The 20188-nt window shown below is 43.6% G+C and overlaps 1 protein-coding gene across 2 annotated transcripts; it reads left to right on the forward strand.

The window, feature by feature from the left end:
- The first annotated feature begins 2869 nt into the window (after nucleotides 1-2869).
- Nucleotides 2870-19748, forward strand: PARP12 (poly(ADP-ribose) polymerase family member 12). 2 transcript variants are annotated; one of them, XM_046910042.1, is made up of 13 exons: nucleotides 2870-3500; nucleotides 4081-4219; nucleotides 5152-5446; nucleotides 6900-6995; nucleotides 8153-8276; nucleotides 9547-9742; nucleotides 11200-11320; nucleotides 12802-12898; nucleotides 14427-14505; nucleotides 15691-15821; nucleotides 16521-16669; nucleotides 17435-17542; nucleotides 19035-19748. In XM_046910042.1, exons 1-13 carry the CDS (start codon nucleotides 2881-2883, stop codon nucleotides 19064-19066), a joined length of 2187 nt encoding a protein of 728 aa, XP_046765998.1. In that variant the 5' UTR covers nucleotides 2870-2880; the 3' UTR covers nucleotides 19067-19748. The 2 variants fall into 2 exon arrangements, with proteins under 2 accessions (XP_046765998.1, XP_416333.5); XM_416333.7 differs by having other exon boundaries at nucleotides 17435-19748.
- The last annotated feature ends 440 nt before the right edge of the window (nucleotides 19749-20188 follow it).

Here is a 20188-nt window from a genome sequence, read left to right on the forward strand (position 1 = left end):
ACTCTGCAAATCTTCCCCTTACATCAGCCTTTGGCTGTTTTTCTAGTTCAACTTCTGATCCTGTGAAAAAAAATGACAGAATGATAGTTCTGGCTATTCAGTGACTGAGTGGCTTCTGAACTATTACTTGTCAGGATTGAGATCTAAGGATAAAAGGTTAATTCTGTGAAGACACCAGCTTCAACATGGGATTTCACTTGACACCTTCTCAGGTTTGATGCATACTAGGAACCATTAGGTCAAAGTGAGAGCAACACATAGGACTACAGGTATTTAAGCAGTCACCATCACCTTCAGCTTGCTGTCTTGCATATTAAACAGTAGGAAGTTTCTTCATTATCCGCTAACTTAAAGAAATGGTATAGACCAAACAGTTGGACTCCATGGTCTTTGTACATCCCTTCCAATTGGAGTTATTCTATTCTATTCTATGCCATGCCATGCCATTTCCAAGATGAAAGGTATAAATACATCAGCTTCCTCAAAAAAGCCTCTAAGGTGGATCCAACAGCAACTGGGATTCCGAGGCTTTCATGCCTCCTAGTGACAGAGAAGACACGGGTCCTCTCACCGTCAGCTATGTAACAATCTTGCTCATGGGTACAAGAGTTATGAGTTAATGAAGTGATGACTTAGCAAATTCACACTTTAGATTAGACTTTTATGTTCCCCTTTTAGGCAGAAGGGGATTGAGTCCTTGTTTGATATGCTTGTTTGTCTTCTCTACTAATGAACTCATAAAATAAAAATTAATTTACAGGGCACAGAGATCCTGTGAGTTTAAGAGATCCAAATGAGCCGTGACGCTCCATCCTCAAAAGCAATCAACAAAATTAAACAGCAGGAATTATTAGAAAAGCAACAGAAGACGGAAGTAATAAACACTGAAAAACCACCACATGCATTTGCACATTCACATCTTGCATAATATCTGCAGGCCTGTTCTTTGGGGCAAGACAGCTAGAGAACAGAGGACAGCCCAAGCTACAGGATGATGTCACAGAATCGAAAAAACACAGAATGGCTTAGGTTGGAAGGGACCTTAAAGTCCATCAAGCTCCAACCTCCTACCATGGGCAGGGCTGCCACCCAGCAGCTCAGGCTGCCCAGGGCCCCATCCAACCTGGCTTTGAGCACCTCCAGGGATGGGGCACCACAGCTTTCCTGGGCAGCTGTGCCAGTGCCTTAGAGACAACAAAGGAGGATATAAGTGGCTATAAAATCAGAAGAAAAAAAAATCAGTCAAGAAGGTAACATTTTTTTGTGGTTCAGGATATGTAATTGGCAGAGGCTGGAAAGAAGGAGTGAAGGACAATAATTCTACAGCCTCTCACACTGTCCCCAGGGCACCTGGTGACATCCTGTGTTGGAGGCAGGCTACAGATTGGAGTGAACCTCTGAATGACATAGTGTAGCTGTTCTGCTCAGTGTACTTGTCCAGCTTCTCATTTTGTCACTCCCTTCCTGATCTCTCAAGGGGAAGCAGGAAATAAAAAGAAACAAGGGGAAAGGCAACCAGATGAACCTGCGCGCAACAGAACCTGACTGGCCAAAAAAAGGAAGCAGTTCAACAGGAAGCTTCCAAAAGTAAGCAGTTTAACAAGACTCACCGTCAGCTCTCACAGTGCCCCTGCCTGCTGCTGGCACTCCAGATTAAATAACGGTACTTTGCACATTCATTTACAGCACACCTCTGAATGAAAGTGGTGCAGCACCAGCAGTGCCAAAATAACCCAAAGATACCCATGACTGAGCTCTTAATTGAAATATTGCAAGGCACAAGTGAGGTGTACCTCAAATACCGTGTTCAGTTTTAGGCCCCTCACAACAAGAAAGACATTGAAGCCCCGTGTCCAGAGAAAGGCAACAAAATTGTGAAGGGTCTGGAACACAAGTCTTATGGGGAGAGGCTGAGGGAACTGGAATCGTTTAGTTTGGAGGAGAATCAGAGGAGCTCTACAACAACATGAAATGAGGTTGTGGAGAGGAGGGGGTTGGCCTCTTCTCCCAGGTAACTGTGATGAGAAAGAATGGCCTCAAACTGCACCTGGGGAGGTTCAGATTGGATACAAGGAACCATTTGTTCTCTGAAAGAGTAGTGACGTGTTGGAAAAGGCTGCCCAGGGAAGTGGAGGAGTCACCATCTGTGGAGGCGTTCCAGAACTGTGTGGATGTGGCACTGAGGGGTGTGGTTAGAGGGCATGGTGGAGATAGGCTGACGACTGGACTTAGATGGTATTAAAGGTCTTTTCCAACCTTCATGATTCTATGATTCTATGATACAATGGTTTTCCATTGTGGATAGTAGCCCCATACTCCTCTAGGATAGGTACCGGAGAGTCATTTCTCTCTTTGGGACATAGATGAATGTCCTTTGAGTACAGTTAGTAGATCTATGTCCTCCTTGGCTGAGATTTTGAATTTTTCATAGCAGTTCCAGACTCCTGCAGGGTAGGTACCCAAGAATATTTCTCTGTTCAAAATGTAATTGTATGCCTGATAACTGACCATACCTCGTGTTTGGTGTGCTTAGAAGTAATTTACTTTCTAACGTCACAGTTTTTCATCATAGATATCTCCTCTCTAGTGACAGCTACAGGAGCTGAGGGAATGCCATGGAAGGCAGGGGAGGGTCAGGCTGGGTATTAAGGAGAGGTTCTTCACCAGAGGGTGGTGAGCATGGAACAGGCTCCCCAAGGCAGTGGTCGTGGCACTGAGCTTGCTGGGGTTCAAGAAACACCTGGACAACACAGACAGTCTGCTCTTTGGGTGGTCCTATGTGGAGCCAGGAGTTGGATTCCACGATCCTTATGATTCCAACCGAGGAGGTTCTATGGTCCTATGACATCACCAAAGCCCTGAGGTGATGCCGCCAGCCCCATGAGGGCAATGAGGGCTGCTCAGCGGGCTCAGTGCCCTTTAGGGCGGCAGCGGGGCATGACGGCAATCCCCGCTGAGCCGGGAGCTCTCCGCTCCTCTCGCGGCCGGCGGGACCGCAGCCGCTCCGCAGCCCGGCCCTTCCCGTTGGCTCGGCCGTCCAGGAGGCAGTTTCGCTTTCGTTTCCTCGCCCAAGAGGCGAGGGAGTGGCGGAGGCGGAGTCGCTTTCGGGCCCGGCCCGCCGGGAGCGGCTCTGCCGGGGGAAAGCAGCCGGGGCCGGCCATGGTGTTGCCCACCCAGGTGCTGCGGGTGCTGTGCGCCGGCGGCGGCAGCCTGGAGTTGGAGGAGCTGCTGCGGCGGCTGCCGGGCCGGCCCACGGCGGAGCAGCTGGCGGCGGTGCTGCGGGACCCGCAGCGCTTCACGCTCGTTCGGACGCCCGACGAGGCGGAGGCGGGGGGGGCGGCGGCGGCGGCGGCGGCGGCAGCGGAAGAAACGGTGCTGGTGGTGGCCACCAGCTCGCTGCGGCTGTGCCTGGAGCACGGCGCGGGCTGCCGAGGGGGCTGCGGGCGGCTGCACCTCTGCAAGTACCACCTGAAAGGCGTCTGCCGCAACCAGCAGGCCAGGTGAGGGCCGGGACCTGCGGGGGGAGCGAGGGCGTTCAGGGCCCGGAACAGATGGGGCGAGGAGAGCCCTTGCTCGGGCCTCGGCCTTGCGCCAGCTGTGCCCTCCTCCTGCGTTCCTTCCGTTTCCGTGTGGGGAGGGTACTTTCAAAACTCGGTTCTTTTCCTTTCAAGGCTGAGAGGTAGCAGAGGTTGTGAGAGCCCTGTTCTGCTTCCGTCGCTTCCTTTCTGTCTCACCGTCGTTTCCCCGCAGTTCCCTCGCCTGCCCCACTACAAGCCAGGCTGTGTTGCTTCGGGTGGCTGAGGGCATTTTCTGCCTTTTTGTTGCTGTCCCGTGCATAGGTGTGAGCCGCAGGTCAGATGTGCCAGTGCTGCCGGGCTGCAGTAATGCTTTGAGGGCAGTAAATCAGAAGTAGCGAGGCACTTACCCTCAGAGCAGTCATGTAATCATGTAATTACATTACAAAGCAGTGCCACAGATGTTTCTGCAGCTAGCTAACTTGGCATGCTGTTAAAATTATTTCACGTAATATAGGCGGGGTACCACAGTGTGCGAATACGTTATCTTCATTTTGCTTCGTAGGAAGGAATGCAAGTTTGTTCACGACTTCTACTCTCCCCACAACCACTCTGTGCTCAGACAGCACGGACTCGACAGCACTTTTAGCAACGATGAACTCCGCCAGCTTCTGCTCCAAAATGACCCTACCCTCCTGCCAGAGGTGAGCGCTGTGTGACTGTTCTTTGTGCCTTTCTGAGTGACCGTCGCAAAGTGAAAGAGGTGTGGCGTTAGCTGGAGGTGTTGGGTATCAATTTGGTTACCATAATCCAAATCTAACGCATGAAATCTGCAACCTTTGTTCTCCTACGTGGGTAGGTTGACCCTGGCTGGCAACACGCACACAGCTGCTTGCTCACTCCCATGCCCCAGTGGAATGGCTGGGAGAAAATAGGATTTAAAAATGGGAGAAAATAAGATAAAAAGTTTAATAAGTGGTGGAGAGAGGGGAAGAAATGAAGTGCTGCAAATTCACCACCACTCACAGGCAGACCTATGCTCCTCTGGTCTCTAAGCAATGTCTAACTTGTAAGAGGGCATACCCAAACCCCTCAGATCGTACTGTTGAGCGCTGTGTTAATATGGTACGGACTGCCCTTTTGGCCACCTTAGCTCAGCTTCGTCCTATCTGCAGTCTTGGCTGCTCCAGTCTGTGGAGGGAAGATAAAGCTTTGGCCATGGTATGTTATCAGCATTTTGGCTTCACAGCCAAAACACAGCAGTGTATGGGCTGTTGTGAAGAAAATTAACTCCCTGCTAGCCAGACCTAGTTCTTCTTAACATCAAATTCACACTGAGGAAATTTGCTATTCTGAAGCTAGAAAACCAAAGAGTTACGGTAGCAACACAATAAAATCCGCTGCCCGACATGTATGTCATTTTGAGCAAAATACCATTTGCTGAGACTGTCTCTGACACAATTGTTGTGTGCTGCAAGATCTTTCTGGACAGTAACAGGGAAAACAAGAAGAAAAAACCTGTACATCTTCTAAATGCAAATTTAGAAATGAAGCTTGAATTCAAACAGTCTATATGAGCGTATTCTGCTTGAATCTTTACATTTTCTTTTTCTTTTTTTTTTTTCCCCTACCCAAGGTCTGCTTGCATTACAACAAAGGTGATGGACCTTATGGATCTTGTACCTTTAAAAAGATGTGCACCAAACTGCATGTTTGCCAGTACTTCTTGCGGGGACAGTGCCGATTTGGCAGCAGCTGCAAGCGGTCCCATGACTTCTCAAAGCCTGAATGCTGTGAGAAACTGGAGAGACAGGGAATGAGTTCAGATATCATCCAGAAACTGCCGTCCATTTACAGAAATATGTATGCCATACAAAATAGCAAGGGAAGCAAGCATGACACAGAAGATAACAAGTCTTTGCCGTGCAAAGGTAAATACATTATAATGTCTTTTGAGAACATCAGAAGATCACTGTAGTCACTATAGTCGCATAGATGCTGTTGAAAAAGAGAAAATCAAATTTCATGTCTTGATGTGTGGACTTCTGTCACTGGCAGAGACACGTCTTAAATTGAAGCAAAGTAGATTTCAAGGCATTATGGTTGTCTAATGGATAAAGTCGTTGGTTTTTATAACAAAATCCTTATATTTGGAGTTAGAAAAGCATAATGGAAACTGGAGATAGGGGGATCTGTGATTTCTCTTTGTGAAAACACGTAAGCAATGAGTAGGGAACTGTTTAAAACTATAAACTACTTTATTTTCTCCTTTTTTTTCTTTAAAGTACCCATCATCTAGCACAAGAATTCACTGACAGCTATATCCTAGCTGCTTCTCAGAGACACAGTTTTCTTATTGTATTTTGAAGTTACTTAGAGTTGTCACTTAGTATAATTTAGCAGGAAAGCTAAAGGATAGCAGAATGGAAAATGCAAGTGTGTGTATGCTCTTCTTTGCTATTCTCCCTGCAGTTTAATTGTTTTGATTTACAAAAGTATCAAATTTTGACGTTTATAGCTGCCTATGTTGAACAGCTATATAGTATGCACAGATAACTCAGATCCATCCAGAAATGGAGAGGCTTTGGATTCTATTCTTATTTTGTGGTGACAGCTTGAAACTGCTTCTGAGTTATATTTAGCAACTATGTGATAAAGGAGTAGGACTTCAGTGCATACAAGGCTACCAAAGGCTTCAGTGTCTTTCCAAAGGTGAGCACGGATATACATGTATTGCTCTGAAAGTAATGCCTCCTATTTATTTCCATGGAAACTCCAACAAAGAGCACAATAACGCTATTTGATAGAGCAAACGCTCAGCTACAGAACTCAATCAGTGTAGTCACCACCAATAGCTGTGTATTTTCATCAGTGATGAACAAGAGCCTGCATGTCACGCTCATAAAAATCTACTTGACCTTCCAGAATGTGGCTTGTTTTTCGTATCGCTGTTGCCACTGATGAAATGTACTACCCACCACCTCACTGTGCTCATGTCCACTGTTTGGCCACCAAAAATGTTCAGCAAGCATGGATGAATGTAGGAGTGTACCATTTTTTTGGCATGGAGGAATTCAGTGACACACCTTTGCTTCATTCACGCTTCCATGTCACACGCCATTGTGACAGAGTGCTCCTCTGCTGCCATCTGTTGCATGGCAACAAAATACAATGGGATATTGATGGGAAGGTTCAGCCTCTATTGTCATGTCACCAACATCTGCCTCTCATGTCATGGACCAACATCCTAAAATAGGAGGCGTTACTTTCAGAGCAGCTCTTGTAAATAAACGCTCTGTTTCTAGGCATTTTCTCATAGCTACACTTCTAAGAGAACTTGTTGAAACCAGAGTACTAATAAGGTTTATAATTTCCCCTCTCTAGAGAGAAAACACAGCTCTAGCCAGGAGTCCACATCTACCAGTAATGAAGTGGAACAGATCTGTTTGTATAATCTGTACACAAGTTGTATCTTTGAAGGTAGGTTGTGACTGCAGCATGCTCAGTCTGTTTTTATTTTTTGAGAAAGTGATAGAAATCCTTGACATGAAAGGGAAGCTTATGCTTACTTGTGGTTAAGTCACGTTGCAGTATTGAATGCTGGTATGAAAGTCTAACACACAAAGGAGTTGTTTAATCTTGCTTTGAAATGTCTAGTATTAGCCTATGTTTGCAATTGGCTGCTTCAGCTGGGTTCATCTAAGGGACTGTTGAATGATAGCGGTCCTTCCTGTTTGCAGATAACTGCAGAAGTTACTGTGAAATCTGTTTTCTCCCTCATTTCTTCTAGCATTCTTCCGTTCCATCTGTCTGAGCTCTGTATCCCTTTGAAAAGGTTCTGACTTGTCCAGGAAAAATGCCACTTTTGTTGGGATGTCCCTTTGTCATCTTTTTCCTACTTGGTGTTTTTGACCTGCGGTACCTCTGTGAGGTATTGCACATCTTCTCATACGAAGTGTCTTCTTAACTTCGTGTTGTTACGTTGCCAGCTGCTCTCCAGTGAAAGCTAGTCTGGAATCTGTGCATACGTGTACTGGTGATTAGTTCTTCATTGCTATTGAGGGATGGCTGCATTCTGACTCTTTGAATGATTTCTGAGTGACACCCGTGATACCTGGGATGCTGCAACCACTGTTCTATTCACTAGTGGACTAGAAACTGGACCCTTAAGGCTGTTCACTTATTGAGCCATCTCCCATCTTAAAACTGAGTATTATTTTTTTCATCAGCACCGCCATAGGCCTAAGTGGTTAATCTTATGTGTTTGGGTCTATGCTGTTAAACTATATTTGAAATAATAGACTTATATGAGTTTGTGGTCTCAGATATTGTAAATTTTTGTCTTCGAAATTGAGGGCACAGCTCAGTCCTTTACAACTGAGCTTGTTAACAATTTTGATGGACAAAGAAAATCTACTGCATGCAGAAACTGAGCTTTTGCCTGAGCTCAGAAATTAAGTGTTGCTTGACCATGCTGAAAAATTCAGTACGTCTGCTTGCAATGATTCCATACCTGAACCCTTTCCATAGCTATGCATTTGATACTTTCACCAGCTAGGTGCATGTGCCTGAAATGTTGGAGTCATCCTCAGAGACTGTAAAAATAATGCATCTCTTTTTTTCCTCTACTTTTATAGATAAGTGTATCAGAACTCATTTTCACTTGCCGTATAGATGGCAGATCTCTGATGGCACTACCTGGAAGGACTTGGAGAGTATGGAAGAAATAGAAAAAGAATATTGTGACCCCAATAACATCAGGTATAAACGCTTAAAAGATTTAATAATGTTTGGAGTTTGCCCTCTGGACATGCAATAACGGAACAGGCCCTCGGTGGCTATAAATTGCTGCAGTTCTATTGCATTTGGTATTCTGCTGACCTTGCTTTGTTCATATGCTGTTGCTTGAGGTCTGACCCATCATGGTTTATGCATGCCTTGGTCTGTATAGGACCACTGGGCTACCACACTTGAGCTGGCTGGGATGGAGTTAAAAAATTCTTTTTAACAACTCATAAAGGGCTGTGTTTTGGCTTTGTAACTAAAACACTGTTGATAACAGGCCAGTACTGTAGCTGTTGCTGAACAGTGGTTGCAAAGAGTCAAGGTTTTCTCTTTGTTTCCCCACTTGGTCCCGTTCCTCCCCACAGATGGGTAGCTGGGGGTGGGCAGGAAACTGGGAGATCTGGCCTGAACTGGCTGAGAGGATGTCCCATGCCATATAATGTCATGCTCAGCAATGGAACCTCAGCTAGGTGAAGAGAGTTTGAGTTTTTGGCTTTTAAGGTGACTGCTGTTCAGAAACTCACTGAGCATGGTCTGCCCATGGGAGGTGTTGAGCATTTTGTCTTGATTTGATTTTTAAATTATTGTTTATTTATTTGTTTTCCCTCTTTCCTTCACTTCATAAGCTGTCTTTACCATGGCCCCCCAGTTTACTTGCTTTTGCTCTTCCTGTTTTCTCCCTTCTGCCCTGCAGGGACAGGGAGGGGAGAGTGAGCGAGCAACTCTGCAGGTACTTGTCTGCTGGCCAGGGATGCCCTACCATCGTGATGTTATGGATCTAATTCATAGGCTGTAGTATTTCTCCCTCCGAAAAACTAGTATAACTAGTTCTTACTGCTTCTACCATGGGAAGTCTTAATCCTGGGTGGAAAACTGTAGATGTATGATTGTATCACATGTGCTTTTGAGAAGCTGTCTTTGGTTAGAGCTTGTCAATACACAGTTTGATCCCATGATTAGAAGTAATCTTCTCTTTCACTATTTTATATGGAGGATGTGGAGGTAGCATGGAATTTTCCATCCTCCCTTTCTGCCCCATCCCATGCTGTGGAAGCACTAGAATACCCTGGGCACCTGAAGATATAAAATGTGTACAAACACAAGACAGAACTGATATTATTGTGGAAACTACAGATCTGTGCTCTGGTCTTGAGTGATGCTGAATTAATTTGCAGATTTGTGATGAGCTTCAGAATCTATATGTAAAAGTTCACAAAGTTGTTTTCTTTTTTTTTTTTTTTAATAGATCTTCTAAACCTATTTCTGAAAGTGGCTTTATCTTCCCATACATCTCTTTTGTGGATATGCAGTCTGGGTTTAAAAAGGTCAGACGTCTTTCCACAGCCTCCTCTGTGACCAAACCACCCCACTTCATTCTTACAACAGAATGGATCTGGTACTGGAAAGATGAACATGGCGTGTGGCGGGAGTATGGAAAAAAAGTAAGTGTGGACAAATGGGGCGAATGTCAGCTTTGTGCTAAGAGTTCAGAATCACTGGGAAGTGTTTATATCCACTCTTTGGTCACCCTCTCTCCCCCTGCATACACCTCACAGGTGGGCTTTAAAGGTATAATGAGATGTTTTTCCTGCAAATATGACTAGTTCAGATGGGATGAGTCACTGCTGAGTCACAGTCGCATTGACATATAGTTCTTCAGTGAGTCATGTCAGATAGGGTCACATTACATACATTCTTGTCACTGCTCCTAAATCTTCCTTTTCTGAGATTCCAGTAGCACTCTGTGTGTCTTTGTTAAGGTCTGACTGGTGAATGTGCAGTCTCAACGATAGTGCTCCCTGTGAACTCTTCACTGTGTAACTTCAATCTTTGTAACACTCCTTGCTTTTACTTTGGGGTGGTTTCTCTGCTTTTCAGCTGCTTAATACATTGTTTTTACGAGAGCTACCATCATGCATCCCCCCGAGGAAGTCACACAGGCAGGCTGATAATAATAGACAAGGAGAAAGCTGAAGTACTTCTTTGTCTTGGCCTTCTCTGATAACTGCTCATCACACAGCCCTCAAATATTTGGTTTGGTAGGAGGACATTGGAGAAGCAATGTCCTTCCCACTGTAAGTGAAGATCAGGTTCATGACCGCCATGACCTGAACGTCCACAAGTCTATGGGTCATGATGAGTCCTGAGGGAGTTGGCTGATATATTTGCCAAGCCACTCTCCAGTGGTTTCCTGGGCTGCATCAAAAGCAGTGTGGCCAGCAGGGTGAGGGAGGTGATCCTGCCCCTCTGCTCTGTGCTGGTGGGGCCTCACCTGGAGTACTGTGTCCAGGTGTGGAGTCCTCACTACAGGAGAGACATAGACCGGTTGGAGCACGTCCAGAGGAGGGCCACAGATGGTCCCAGGGATGAAATACCTCTCCTATGAGGACAGGCTGAGAGAGCTGGGGCTGTTCAGCCTGGAGAAGAGAAGGCTGCAAGGTGACCTGAGAGCAGCTTTTCAATATCTAAAGGGGAGCTACAGGAAAGAAGGGGACAGACTCTTTAGCAGGGTGTATGGCGATAGAACAAAGGGAAATGGCTTTAAGCTCGACGGTAGATTTAGGTTGGATATAAGGAAAAAGTCTTTCACAGTAAGTGTGTTGAGGCACTGGAATAAGTTGCTCAGAGATGTGGTTGATGCCCCATCCCTGGAGACTTTCAAGGTGAGGCTGAATCAGGCCTTGGGCAACCTGATTTCGCTGTGGGTGTACCTGCTTATTGTGGGGGAGTTAAACTAGAAGACCTTTAAGCATCCCCTCCAACTCTAAGGATTCTATGATTCTATGCATGAAGTCTGGTACAGCCTGCAGCCACTTTATAATACTTGTTGGTTTTTGAACTTGCTAGTATGTAACAGACCGGGTGAATCTTTTTTTTTCTTCTGGTTTTGGCCTGACAGGATAGTGATCGAGCAGCTGCCACTGTAAGCAGTGATGACCTGGAGAAAGCTTACACTGTGGGAAATTCTGCAAAGCTGAACTTCAAGGCAGGAGTGCATGAATATGAACTGGATTTTGGGGGTATGTTCTGTTTTGTTTATTATTTTTTATTTCTCTCTCTTTCCCTCTCTTCCAGGTCACTTATTGTCTTAAACTATGTTAATACAAGAGATTGAGTTTGCCTTTCATAACTTTGACCTTCAGTTGTACGTAGAGAGCTCCTGTCAGAGTTCTCATAACTCTTGTAAGAGCTGCTAATACAGCAGAGTGGCTTTCCTATTCCTCCAAACCCTTCATTTTTAAGGGTTTCTTGTGGTAGGTTTAAAAATGTGTGCCAGCAAGTGAAAGACTAACATCGCCCTTGATACTACTACCAGCACTAAAGCTGGGAAGCTTCTGGTAGAAGTGATATGCTCTCTCTCACTCTCTCTGAAGATGAGGCCTCAATTTTGTTGGTTGCTACTGCCCTTTAGTTGCAAGGATGACGTGATAGCAGCTACATGATGATCCAAGACCCAGGATAACTCTAAGGTTCACTTTGCTGCGATTTGTCTCTGGTGGTGGTCAGTAAAAATGAATGGCCTGTCACACCTGTCAGTTACAGAGTTTGAAATCTATAAATACATGAAGGAAAGCAGTATCTTGAATGCAAATTGAGGAGGAGGGGATACAATCCATGGATCAAAAATAGATTATTTTTTTTAACAGAGATCCTTTTTGTTTATGATTAGCTTATAGAACAACAAAGGCAAAATTTCTGTAGCTTTCAGAGTCTATCATTCCTTACAAAGCTAAGAGGAAAATTGAAACTGGAATCCTTCTCTGTGTTGCAGAACAGTGCTTAAATGGAGTCAAGTCTTGTGCTGCCCTGCCAGCAAGCAGCTGGGGGTGCACAAGGAATGTGGAAGGGGACACAGCCAGAACAGCTGACCCAAACCGGCCAAAGGGATAACCCACACCATAGGGTGTCATGTGGAACAATACACCTGGGGAAGTTGGCCAGTGTTGTGGTTTTGTGGCTTTTTTTGTTGTCTGTATTCCACATCAGAACATCATGCAGAACAGTGGGAGTTAAAGAGTTAATTTTCTGGTTCCGTGTTACTGCCTTTTTGGCCATTCTTAGAAGAATGTCTTAGAATTCTTCCCACACTTAGAAGAAGTGTGGGGACCCCTGGTGTCATGAGATTTTACTCGTGAACACCTGTGGGACCCTGAGAAACCAAGCCTGGTTGCTTTGGTGTCGGGACAGCGGGGCCAGTAGCGTGTCCTTAAACAGTAACGAAGCTCACCAATGAGGAAACAGCCAGGAGGGGCTACTGTTGCTTGGGGACTCGCTTAGCATGGGTGGGTGGGTCGTGAGCACTGGTGTTGTGAATCACTTGCTTTTATTCTTGTTTTCTTCCCTTTCTTATTAAGCTGACTTTTTCTCAACCCACAAGGTCTTGCACTTGTTTTTTTTTTATTATTCTCTTCCCCCATTCCACTCAGGAGTGCATGAATGGCTGCGTGGTACTTAGCTGCCGGGTTAAAACACAACATTCTGTTTGTTTTTTCTTCCCCAGCCATGACTCAGAAAAATCTACGCTATAAAACAGAGAGAAAGGTGTGCAGAAGACCTAAATTTGTGTCTCAGTCAGAGGTCGAAAGGATAAGAAAAAGGTAAACTGCAACTGCTTGTTCTGAGGTGATGGGTATAGTGTACTGGGAATAGTGTTCAGTGCATAGTCTTGAAGAAAAGTATTAATAAGGTGAAAGAGATCTGTTAAAACAATTGTAAAGAAATTGAGAGAAGGGACGTACTTTTGTTGCAACGTCACCTAGCCAGGGCAGTGTTCCAGCTCAGATAAGCTGAGGCCAGGCAACACGGGAGCGTTAGGAGTGAAGGAATTTTGGACTTTCCCACAGAAAGTATGCAAATGTAGAGGATAATTCAACATATCGCAGTGTTGTATGGAGCTGCTTGTAGCAGGGAGCTATTTTATTTATTAGAGCAACTGATACAGATGGAAGCAATAAAGTGTATGAGCACTAGCCTTTTCTGACATCTGAGATGCATTTTCAAAGCTCGGTATGAGTTCAGAAACAGTTATCGTGAGAACAACCAGAGCATCTGAGAGGTAAGCAGTAGTTGGCACAAGTGGATCAAAAGGTGGAAGTCTGAAAATGGAGAAGTTTTATATAATTCCATGTAACAACCAACTTTTATAATGCATTCCCTTGCAGCACACTGGTTTAAACTCCACAAGAAGGAGCAGCAGCTAAAGACTTTAACTAACTGAAATGATGGTGGAAGAAAGAGAGGGCTGTATCTGCTCTGTTTCTGATGTAGTGGGTGCATTTTTATATTGCAAAGCTATGTACACGTTCATATGTAGCGAGGCTTTTTTGTGTGCATTCAACTCTTTACAACTAAGAGAACTAGTTTCATGTTTAGCTCAGTGTATGTCAAAATTCTTTGCTCATTTGGCATCTTGCTTCCCGCCATAAGTCTTGACATAACAATGTGGAAAAATATTTTCATCTACTGCACTGAAAAGCCAATTCTGAAACGTTTGAGTGTGTTAAGTTGCCTATTTTCTCCCTTATCTTGGCAAAAATGCTTACTATCATATTGTTACGGTTTGATGGTTTTTCATTGGTATTGCACATCATAACACTGTGTAGCACATTGAGTTTTAAAGACTTAATGCTGCAGTTCTGTGCATTGCTGGTATTTCCGGTCCCTTAGTCTCAGAAGGGAAGAATGAACTACAGCTCCCAGAAGATTTCATGTTTCTGTTTGGAGGGAAAGCTAAAACGGGCTGGGAGTCACAAGACTTCCCCCTCTTTGCTCCCTGGCTGCTTCACCTACAGCATTAGAGTAAGGACTTTGGTTTTGGAAACTCTCCCTCTTTTGCATTTTATGATTTACTAGCTTCGGTTTCAACCATATTGTATTATCTCACATTATGCTACTATATTTAGGAAACTAAGTTGTGGTTTTTTTTTTCCTTTAGCTTGCTGCCACTGTTTTTTCTCATCCAGGCCCATCTCCCTACCTTTTGCATTTCCCCCCTGCCTTTCCCAGGGCATGGATCTGTGGGTACCTTCACCCCCTAATCACAGAAATTAGGTCAAACCATGACACATGTACATAAAAAGAAGGATTTGTTTTAATTTTCTTTTCATACTGTCTTGTACTATACAGGGGCTTTAAGAACACAGAAGAACTTAGGAGGATTCCATCTCACTGGGACAAATCTGCTCTGCCTGAGCTGGGATTCAAGGTTTGAGCTTTTTGTTTCATTTTTCCATCGGTGTTCTTGCATGCAGGCTTGTTAAATCCAGTGCCTTTGTAGATGAGTAATTGAGAGTAATGTAATGCAGAGGGATTTCTCAGTTTGAGCCTGATGTCACACTGGGCAGGCCAAGAAGTGAAACTGGAACCAGGTCTAAACTAACAAATAGCGATAGTATAACCATGGTAGCATTGACTTTCACAGCCACGTATTTATCCCAGTCCTTGGCAAATTTGCCTGAAGGCAAATTACAGTATTAGCAAGACTGTTACTGATGCCCAAGGTGCTTAGTTTTAAAGAAGGCCAACATGTCCTGAGGCATCAGATGTAAATCATGCCTCTAAACTTCAGGGTAGCCAGGCCCTGAGGTTTATGTAAGTAGACAGCTGTACATCTGTGGAGCACCACTGAAATCAGCAGAGTTCAGGTTGGCATGAGGGTGACAGCATAACTCCACTGAAGTGAACTTTTGTGCCTCTGTAACACACCCAGCTAATAACTGCATGGTTTACCTTTGCTGACTTTCTGCCTTCCTCAACCACCATCTCAGTCAAAGATAGTAATTATACCTATAGAAAAAACCTGACAAGAAGCTTGAAAATGGTTCAATGTAAGACAGGCAGTGTAGTTTGTGTTCATTGGCCATAGGGAAGTACAAACAAAAAAGACTTAAGGTGCACGGCTGTTGATTTGCTGCAACATACATTTTCTGTTATTTATTTATTTTTCAGGGACTTGGCTTAGGAGGCAATACTGGTGGTGGGAGGATGGGTAGACTAGATCATCTTAGAGGTCTTTTCCAACCTTAATGATTCTATGATTCTAGGTACTGATTACTTCTGAGTACTTAGGTACTGTTCAACAGATGCAGATGCATGTATCTTGGCCTAGAAAGTAAAAGGGGTTGTTTGCAAAAAAGCATGCTGTTCCATTAACATGCTTTGGGCAAGCAAGCTGGGTATTTTAACCCCCAGGAGTTCCTGTTCCCTAGCTGGGTTCACTTTTATACAGTAGGAATCTCTAATCTGCCTTGTTTCCTAGAGTGTTTTTGCAGCTCATCTCTCTTTTTCACAGAAAAGACTTTAAAGATTTGAGTGGTCTACCTGTAGGTAGAGTGGCTTTGTTATGATTTAGTAAAAGATGAGAGCAATGTTTCAATCTCTTCCTATACAGCTGATTGAGCTTGACAGTTCTTCTGAAGAATACAACAAAGTCAAGGGGGACTTTCAACGTACAATGCCAAAAACACACATTAAAAGGATTTGTAGAATTCAGAACCCATCACTCTGGGAACTGTATCAATGGTACGTGTAAAATACTGCTCCAGTGTGCATGCATGAAGTTTGTTGTCTCTGCAGTTAGTTGTATGCTACAGTTGTATGTTAGTTGACAGCTACAAGCAGTTGTATGTATAGCTATGCATTCTTAAAATGTAGCTGCATTTCAGAATCTGCTTCCACTTCCCCATGGAAATATCTATTCAGAATCAACAATGTCAATGAAGAGGTACCAGCAAAACCAGAACTCAGTCAAGAATTCGAGCGCAGAATATTCAGATGAGCTCTGTGGATGTGAATGTTTCTGATGTCTGCCAGGCTTGAGTCCAGGGCAGCTGCTTTCCACTGAAGCCTTGAAGCTGGACATCAGCCCCATTTGCCAGAAACACTGGTTTGTAGCTGGTCAAAACTGAAACAGCTTTCAAAATTCAAAGCAAGACTCACTGAGGGAAAGCCTTACCACGAATACTCATGTTTAGCAAAAAATTAATGCCAGTTCTTCTACACCCACCAAATGGGTGGAACAAAACATTTTCAGTTACTAAGTATCTGGAGGCATTTGTGTACAATGAAAGCATGTTTGTACCCAGCTAGAAAACACAATATCTTGTTTGCTCAAAGCTTAGGTCTTAATGTAAAGATCTTCAGAGTTTGCCTCTGAGTGCTAGCACAGCTGGAACCTGTCTAGCCACTGTGGAACTACAATGATGCTGCTTCTCGTTACAGGCAGAAGGAACAAATGCAGAAGAGCAATGGTGGAAAGACAGATGAACGTTTCTTATTTCACGGAACCAGTAAAAAACACATTGATGCCATCTGTCATCAAAACTTTGACTGGCGGATCTGTGGCCTTAATGGGACAGTCTATGGCAAAGGTTGTTTTTCAGCTCTTTTCTTAACTTTAGGCTTGCTAAAAAATATACAGTAGTCACTGCAGATGTGTAAAACTAGAAAGGGGATGCTTGGCCAATCTGGGGCTGGTTGTGGACAATACTGCTGACTTTCACAATGATCATTTGGAGCTAAGGCTTAATGGAAGGCCTTGGCACCTGTGCTCCATTCTGTTATGGTCCACACCTACTTCTGTTTCAATTTCTTCCAGCTCCTACAGTAGGCAACATGGAACTACACGGTTGGTTGCTTTTTTTTTTTGCCAGGAACATAAATACCATCCTGGTTACAGGCTTATTGCCTTACTAGGAAATTATACTCACCATTCGATGTACACGAAAGAATCAACAAATCAAGAGAACAAGTCAAGAGAGAGGCTGACTGTCCACTCACCCAGCAAAATACTCAGAAAGTACTCTCAAAAGTTATTTCAATGAGTATTAGTAGCCTGTGTCAGGAGAGGAACCTGTGTGAGAGGGGGGAGGGTGGAAGTCTGGAGTCAGAAGGGAAGCCTTTGACAAAAGCAATAATATTTAGAACATCACCTGTTTGGCTTTTTAGCATGTATACTATCAAAAATAAAAGGGTAAGTAATACATAGTGGTCATTTTCACTAAGAATGATAGGCAATGAAAGATAATCTGTGAACTGCTTCATGGCTTTTTGTTGTGTGTTTGGTTTACTCTGTATTCTTTCCATCTTTGTAATTTTGGTGTCTTACCAACACTGTCTTGATGTCTTTTCTGCAGGAAGCTATTTTGCAAGGGATGCATCGTATTCTGATGCCTACTGCAGGGAAGGTTCATGCAGCAAGACCATGTTTCAGGCACGAGTGTTGGTGGGAGAGTTCACTGTTGGTAGGTCGAGTTATGTTCGCCCTCCCCTGAAGGATAACCAGAACTTCTACGACAGCTGTGTGAATAGCTCTTCAAACCCTTCTATCTTTGTCATCTTTGAGAAGCAGCAGGTTTATCCAGAGTATCTAATAGAATACTTGGACCAGGCATGTGCAAGAATGCTGTAGCAGCAAAACAGGTCATCATTACCTGTAGCTCAAATAAACATTATATTTGTCTTGACGTAACTGAGGAAAGTGATTTTTAGAAGTTGTATAGTTTGGGTAGATGAGCATTCAGTTATTCTATCCTTTCTGTGCTATGGAAGTCAAGGAGTAAAAAGACAAAAAGGATATTTTAGAATTAAAATCCTCTGTCTGTCTCCTATTGTTTTAGCAGGTGTCAGCTTTTCCTGTTCTACAGTGTTCTGAGGCTTCTGTGTATTTACTAGATGGATTCACTGATGGCTGTAACATGAACATTGGCTGTAACTGCCAAGTTTAAATAATATTCAGTTACAGTTGCTTCAGGATAGATCCTTACCAGTGTTCACTGTTCAGAGGCTGCCCCCTGCTACCTTTTTATCTTTCGACTCAGAATTTGATAAAGCCTCCTTTTTTAATAGTCTTCTACAATGGTAGACATTGAAGTGTTTGCAGATGAGACTGTACAATCTGTCTCTTGTACTCAACTCATTGCCTAAATTATTAGCAGCACTGTTTTTCTGTCCCTACTTAATCTTCACTAACAGAGCTGCAAAAATTAAACCTTTATTGAGAAGGAACAGGGACTTAATCTCCTGATTTTCTCATTTAAAACAAGTAACAAAATTATGGACCAGAACAAGGATTGCTTTGAGGTGTGGTACTTAAGCTGTTGACTTTTTTTACCAATAACTACTGTACTTCGTTTGTGAGAGCAGAATTTTTTAATGACTTTAGCTGTGCCTACAAGTGAGAGAGTGCTGGCATACAGAGTGAGGAGATGAGAAAGTGACTCACGCCTCATTCTAGAATATTATGCTTAGGATTGAAATGCAATGCTTGCACTGTCTATTTAACAGTACATTCTTTCTTTGAATTATCCTTATGATTCTGTTATAACTTGTGGAAGAATGAGTATCTCTTGCTTGCATTAGATGTATTTAGTTGCAGGGGACATACTAGTTACCTATGTAACCAAGGTGTCTGGACTTTCTTGCTGGAGAAAAGCATTGAACTGTGAGTAGTCTTCAGGCACAGAGCTGAAACTGTTAAAAATCTCAAGACTAAGATGAATCTTCAACTGCTCTCAGCAAAAGATGTTATATGTTATTAGCGCTGAGCAGTCAGTACGTGCACATAAACAAGAATCTTGAACTATTGGGCATTTCTTAGGATGAAAGCTGCTGATGCACAGATACTTGGCATCCTGCATTTATCGCTACTTCTAAAAAAGTACGTGCTAGCTACAGATTATAAAAACTTCAAGACATGTTTGTTTATGACAGACCTTATCTCTACCTCTACTCTAGAAGCACTTCTTTCCAGTTCACCTGAATCCTGATTGACAGGAGGATGTTGGGCTACTTTGTACTACCTGCACTGTGAGCTAGGAGCTGAGCCATGGTTAGCCAGAACAAGGCTGTGCAGACGCTCTTTTTGTATGAACTGTAAAGCGAGCAGAGCAATACCTAAATGAAAATACCCCCAGTCATATGTTTAAATCCAGGAAGTGGAAAAGCACATTGGCTATATTCTTCCTCTTGAAAGACTGTAGTAAAACATATATGATAAATCTTATCTCAGCAAGTAATACATTCATTAAGGGCAACGTGATGCATGAAAGCTTGAACTACTTGTGCAAAGTAAGACTTCTACCAAAACGTGTTATCTGTATGTTCATGGCAAATAAGAAGGCTGATGGTGTGCCTTCCTTGCTCTGAACATAAGCAGCTATGATCTGACATAGCTAAAGCCCTTGTTCCGTGCTTGATTCAACTGAAAAACTGTGTTACCCTTTCGCCAGGAAACATGCAAAAAGTTGAGATTTTTTAATAACAATTTTGGTGGTTAATTCAGATACAAATGATATTTTTAGAACTTTTATTCACACATGTGTGGCTGGGTTTGTTACTTCTCTAGCTGTTATTTCTCTGGTAACATCCAAGAGAGATAAATTACCACTCTCTGAAATTCAGTGGAAAGTTTCCCATGTATCATCAATTAAAAGGTACTTGACTGCTGAAGTTCCTGTAATGTGTTTTTTCTTTTTTCCCCTCCCTCTGAGCACACCACATTGGGTGACCCTTCTGATTTCTTGGAAACTTCCTTAGAAATGCTGTTGCTAAGTAGTGGAATCCCCTACAGCTTTTAGGGCTGAATTTAGAAATGAACAGATTTAAGAGTCATTTGCCCTAAACCCAAAATTTATACAAAAACTGGTATTGACCATGAAAAATGCCATCATCTTTCACTTTCTCCACCTCTCGCTCACTCCCATACTGTGTGAGGAGAAGGATAAGCTGTGAAGGTTGTTTCCTCATCCTGGTAGCACATCTGTTCCACCAAGACAGATGGTAGGCAAGCCAAAAGCAAACAGCAGTTTGGGCTGTGCCCCTGCCCCTGGCAGAGGTCTGGAGCCCCCCACTTACAGAGCTCAACTGGAGCCAGGTGTAGGCTTTGCAGG

The sequence above is a fragment of the Gallus gallus genome, chromosome 1, assembly GCF_016699485.2.
Source record: "Gallus gallus isolate bGalGal1 chromosome 1, bGalGal1.mat.broiler.GRCg7b, whole genome shotgun sequence".
NCBI lineage: Eukaryota > Metazoa > Chordata > Aves > Galliformes > Phasianidae > Gallus > Gallus gallus.